At 47.0% G+C, this 6,000-nt stretch overlaps 2 protein-coding genes across 2 annotated transcripts in view; one reads left to right on the forward strand and one right to left on the reverse strand.

Annotated features, from left to right (window-relative positions):
* DHRSX (dehydrogenase/reductase X-linked) overlaps window positions 1-6,000 on the reverse strand; it is a 259,390-nt gene that overhangs the window by 178,173 nt on the left and 75,217 nt on the right. The window lies entirely within an intron of this gene.
* The window catches only part of ASMT (acetylserotonin O-methyltransferase), a gene marked incomplete at both ends in the record, with an annotated part of 8,412 nt that continues 7,527 nt past the window's right edge, over window positions 5,116-6,000 (forward strand). The window contains one exon of the mRNA XM_080652168.1: window positions 5,116-5,187. Within this exon, the coding sequence (XP_080508294.1) occupies window positions 5,116-5,187 (72 nt within the window). The remainder of the gene's footprint in view (window positions 5,188-6,000) is intronic.

Raw genomic sequence — 6,000 nt, forward strand, 5'->3', positions numbered from 1 at the left:
TATGCTTTCCTGCCTGATCGCTCCTAACTGTGTGCCTGCCTGTCTGATTGCCCCTAACTACTCTGCCTGCCTGCCTGGCTGATTGCCCCTAACCACTATGCTTTCCTGCCTGATCACTCCTAACCACTATGCTTTCCTGCCTGATCACCCCTAACCACTATGCTTTCCTGCCTGATCGCCCTTAACCGCCTCTGCCTCGGTCCCTGCCGCCGTGGCTTCGTCCGGAGGGACATCTGGAATGACGTCTGGAAGGTCGTTCAGCTAATTAGCATATTATGCTTTTATTATTATAGATTGATTTCAGAGAAAAGAAAGGGGAGAGAGAGACAGAGAGAAACATCAGTGATGAAGGACAATCATGGACCAGCTGCCTCCTGCACGCCCCCTACTGGGACTCGAGCCCGCAGCCCTGGCACGTGCCCTTGACCGGGAATCGAACCGTGACCTCCTGGTCCACAGGTCCACGCTCAACCACAGAGCCATGCCGGCCGGGCTAGGTTTGTTTTTTTTTTTTTTTTTTTTTAATATATTTTATTGATTTTTTTATAGAGAGGAAGGGAGAGGGATAGAGAGTTAGAAACATCCATGAGAGAGAAACATCCATCAGCTGCCTCCTGCACACCTCCCACTGGGGATGTGCCCGCCACCAAGGTCCATGCCCTTGACCGGAATCGAACCCGGGACCCCTCCGTCCGCAGGCCGACGCTCTATCCACTGAGCCACACCGGTTTCGGCCTAGGTTAGTTTTTAAAGAACTCTCGTCCGCATACGTTCTTTGCGTTTGAAAAACCCGTGGATTCTCATCCATCACGAAGGCCTCTTCCTTTCTCTTTGTCTTGGAGACGCTGCCTGGGGAGGGGGGACTCCAGGCCCCCGACCTGGATTTTCACGCCTCCGGTCCCGTCTTGAAGGAGTATGTCCCCGCCCGTCTCACACTCCATCTCATTAGCAGCGTCATCGCCTTCATGGGAGATTTCATGGGTCTCCCGCAGCCCGGGGGGATTTGGCCGACTTCAGAAAGGCAGCTTACAGTTTCATTAAGCAAATGCGAATCGATCGGGGTGGCCGGTCCATAAGACGATCCCAAAATCCTCTTTTTTTTTTCTTCTTATTTTTTTAATGTATTTTTATTGATGTCAGAGAGGAAGGGAGATGGGGAGAGAGAGAGAGAGAAACATCCATGATGAGAGAGAATCATGGATCGGCTGCCTCCTGCATGCCCCCGACTGGGGATCGAGCTCGCCACCCTAGCACCCGCCCTGACTGGGAATCGAACGGTGACCTCCTGGTTCGTAGGTGGCCATCCCTGGAGTCACACAGCCCAGGTCGTTCAAGGTCATTTCACTCAAAACGGCAGGGAGCATCGACAGAACTTGACACACGGGTTTTAAAGTCCACCAGAGGGAAGGGCATTCTGAAAATTAACACTTAAGTCGGGTTGTATGTAGAGTCGTGGGGACATGACCGTGGGGTGTGTTGGGACCTATTGGCATTACGTCTACGTGGTCCAGAGCCCCCAAATGGATGATGGGGGGAGCTGAACAAGAAACCCAAACAGTGGATGGTGGCCGCCGTGGGGCATTGGGAAATAGACCGAGTGGCCAGATGAGGATGATCTCTGAACGCATCGTCATCTGGCCACTCCGTGTCTATCCTATAGAATAAAAGGCGAATATGCACATGGTCCCCTCGACCAGGAGTTCGACCAGCAGGCAGGCCGGCCAACCGCCTATGTCCCCTCCCCCTGGCCAGGCTGGCCAGACCCCCACCCATGCTCGAATTCATGCACCAGGCCTCTAATATTCATCACACACACTGAGTGGCCAGATCATGATCTCTGAACGCATCATCATCTGGCCACTCCGTGTCTGTCCTATAGAATAAAAGGCGAATATGCACATGGTCCCCTCGACCAGGAGTTCGACCAGCAGGCAGGCCGGCCAACCGCCCATGTCCCCTCCCCCTGGCCAGGCTGGCCGGACCCCACCCATGCACGAATTCATGCACCGGGCCTCTAACATATATATATATATATATATATGTATATATATATATACTGAGTGGCCAGATGATTATGCGTTCAGAGATCATCATCATCTGGCCACTCCATGTACATAGGGATATTCAGATCAGAGGTGAGGATAAAAGGGTGGCTTACACATTTCCCGAATGGGATGAAATTAAATTTAGAAAATAAATTTTTAAAAATAATTGAATACATAAAAAAATATTTAAATCAATCATTAAAATTTAAAAATAATGGAGTCAGTTAATTAAAAATAAAATTTAAAAATAATAAATGTACATAGACATATTTTAAAAATAAATTTTAAAATAAAAATAGATTAAAATAAATAAATTAACTGAAACCGGTTTGGCTAAGTGGATATAGTGTCGGCCTGCGGACTGAAAGGTCCCGGGTCCAATTCCGGTCAAGGGCATGTACCTTGGTTGCGGGCACGTCCCCAGTAGGGGGTGTGCAGGAGGCAGCTGATGGATGTTTCTCTCTCATCCATGTTTCTAACTAACCCTCTCCCTTCCTCTCTGTAAAAAATCAATAAAATATATATATTTTTTTAAAAAATTAAAAAATAAATAAAAATAATGGAGTCAGTTAATTAAAAATAAAATTTAAAAATAAATAATAAATGTACATAGACATACTTTCAAAATAAATTTTAAAATAAAAATAGATTAAAATAAATTAGCCAAAATAATTAAATAGAAATAAATAAAAGTACATAGAGAAATTTAAAAATAAAGTTAAAATAATGTGAGAAAGAAAATAGATTAAAATAACAAATCGATAAAAATAGATTAAACATAAATGAATCAATTGATTAAAATAATATTAACCTTTTCTTTGTAACCTTTATGATGATGAGGTAAGTTCCCTCTCTGTCTGCTTTGTGACGAGGTCTTAGTTTAAATAGATACTGAATTTTGTCAAAGTATTTTTTCTTATGGGGGGGGTTGTCTATTAGCCCATCTGTACGTTCTCTTCGGAGAAATGTGTATTGAGGTGCTTTGCCCATTTTTACTGGAACTGACGGTTGTTTTTTGTGTTGTATGAATTCCTTATGTATCTTGCCTATTAACCCCCGACCCAGGAATCACTGGCAAATACCTTCTGTCATTTATTAGCTGATTTTTTTGTTTTTCTTTTGTTTTGATTTGTGAATGGCTATCTTTACTGGGCCCAAATGTTTCAGTTGGATGGATGTAGTCCCCTTTAATTTTTCTTTTCTTTTTTTTTTTAAAAATCTAGCCCTAGCCGGTTTGGCTCAGTGGATAGAGCGTCGGCCTGTGGATGGAAGGGTCCCGGGTTCGATTCCCGGTCAAGGGCACATGCCCAGGTTGCAGGCTCCATCCCCAGTAGGGGTCGTGCAGGAGGCAGCTGATCCATGATTCTCTCTCATCATGGATGTTTCCTATCTTTCTCTCTCTTCCTTCCTCTCTGACATCAATAAAAATATCCTATCTAATACAGAGGGAATATGCTAATTGACCATCACTCCATCACAAAGATGGCTGCACCCACAGCTGAGGCCAAGTTCCCATCAGGAGCCTTAACAAGCAATCAGCAGGGACCTGAGGCTACGCCCCCCTGCCCGGCGGGGCTTGACCAGGGTGGGACTGGCCGGGTCTGGATCTACCCCAATGGGGAGGGGGCGGCCAGGTCTGGGTCTCACGCGATTTTGAGGTGCACGTGGGTGGGCGGGGACTTGACTCTGGGTCCCGTGGTGTGCCCCAGACTCTGACAGGAGGAAGGTTTTCTTATACATTTTACTAATTTTCTTTCATCTCTGACACTTCCATTATAGAGAAAGGGCCATTAGCAATATTAAATAATTTCCTCTAATTAATCCCCTTTTAACGTGTACAAATTCCATGCACCGGGCCACTAGTCTTAAATAAATAAGAGGATAAATAGCCACAGATCATTTATTTTTATTTTTATTTTTTCTGTATGACCATCAGCGTTTACTTAAATTGAGGAAATTAAAAGCATCAGCTTTTTTTTTTTAATAAACAATGAATTTTTTTAAAAAAAATATATTTTATTGATATTTTACAGAGAGAGGAAGGGAGAGAGGGATAGAGAGCTAGAAACATCGATGAGAGAGAAACATCCATCAGCTGCCTCCTGCACACCTCCCACTGGGGATGTGCCCGCAACCAAGGTACATGCCCTTGACCGGAATCGAACCCGGGACCCTTCAGTCTGCAAGCCGACGCTCTATCCACTGAGCCAAACCGGTTTCGGCAATAAACAATGAATTTTTATGTCCAAATCCCATAGCAACAAAATGCCTGCAAGAAAAAAAATGTACACAGATCATTTTTTAAAAAAAATAAAACTTAATTTAAACCTGAAACTCATAAACTTGGACAGTTACGTAATAAATTATGGTAGCGGCCTGGATACCTTAGGGCAGCCGTGGGCAAACTACGGCCCGCGGGCCGGATCCGGCTGTTCTATCCGGTTCTCTTGCTCTCCCCTCCGCTCCTTTACTTTGAATTTATATTAGTTCACACAAACACTCCATCCATGCTTTTGTTCCGGCCCTCCGGTCCAGTTCAAGAACCCATGGTGGCCCTCGAGTCCAAAAGTTTGCCCACCCCTGCCTGAGGGCCAGCAGGCCTGAGCTGAAAGCCAGCGGGAACGTACAAGCCGTGTCATCCCTTGGATAAAGCTCATGCGATTATTCTCTTTGTGGTTAATCCCCATTGGAGGATATTTTTTTCCATTGCCTCCCCCCCACCCCGTGCCCCGAGAGAGAGGGAGGGATGAGAGAGAGAGAGAGAGAGAAAAAGAGAGAGAAACACCAACGAGAGAGAGAGAGAGACGCATCCACCAGTGGCACCCGGCAGACACCCGGATCCCGGGACAGCGGGGAGCCAACGTGCAACCCAGGTAGGTGCCCTCGACCCGGAATCCACCCCGCGACCTTTCCGTGCGCGGGCCGGCGCTCTAACCACTGAGCAACACCGGCCAGGCCCCCCCACCCCCGCCTCCTGGGACTTTTCCCGTCACGACCCTCTTGCTAACAGCCCCCTCCCCCCACCCCCTGCAGCCTGGACCACTGGGGGGACCCCCAAAGCCAGAAGGAAATGACCTCGCCCGAGGGGCACCCCATCCTGGGTCTCCTGGACCAGTACTCACAGGGGTTCATGGTGTCCCAGGTAGGAGGCTCGGAATAAGGTCCCATGGGGTGCTCTCGGATGCCCTGGGTGGGGGAGGGGTTGGGGGAGGGGTTGGGTGGGGGAGGGGTTGGGGGAGGGGGAGGAGCTGCTTCATGGGTGGGGGGGGGTCTCCTTTGGGGGTGACCCCAATGTTCTGGAACGTTAGGAAGCCTCCGGGCAGATGCCTGGCCGTTGGGGCACGGGGAGCCCTTCTTGGGGGTTGCTGGGTACCCATAGACCGCCCCCCCCCCCATCTCAGAATGTGGTTTTTATTTTATTTATTTACAATTTTCCATTTATTTTATTTTATTTTTTTTAATACATTTTCATGGATGTCAGAGAGGAAGGGAGAGGGAGAGAGAGAGAGAGAGAAACATCCATGAGGAGAGAGAATCATGGATCGGCTGCCTCCTGCACGCCCCCCACTGGGGATCGAGCCCGCAACCGGGCATGTGCCCTTGACCGGGAATCGAACCCTGACCTCCTGATTCCTAGGTCGATGCTCAACCACGGAGCCACACCAGCTGGGCTATTTATAATTTTTAAAATATATATATTGATTTAATTTTTAATGTTTTTATTTTCCAAATTCTTTATTTTTATTTATTATTATTATTATTTATTTTTTCTTTTTTCTTTATTGATTAAGGTATTACATACGTGTCCTTATCCCCCCATTGCACCCCCCGCCCCCCCCCACTCATGTCCTCACCCCCCCTGGTGTCTGTGTCCATTGGTTAGGCTTATATGCATGCTTACAAGTCCTTTTGTTGATCTCTCCCTCTTATTTTTATTTTTTATTTAAATGTATTT

This window comes from Plecotus auritus, assembly GCF_963455305.1.
Source record: "Plecotus auritus genome assembly, chromosome: X".
NCBI classification, from domain to species: domain Eukaryota; kingdom Metazoa; phylum Chordata; class Mammalia; order Chiroptera; family Vespertilionidae; genus Plecotus; species Plecotus auritus.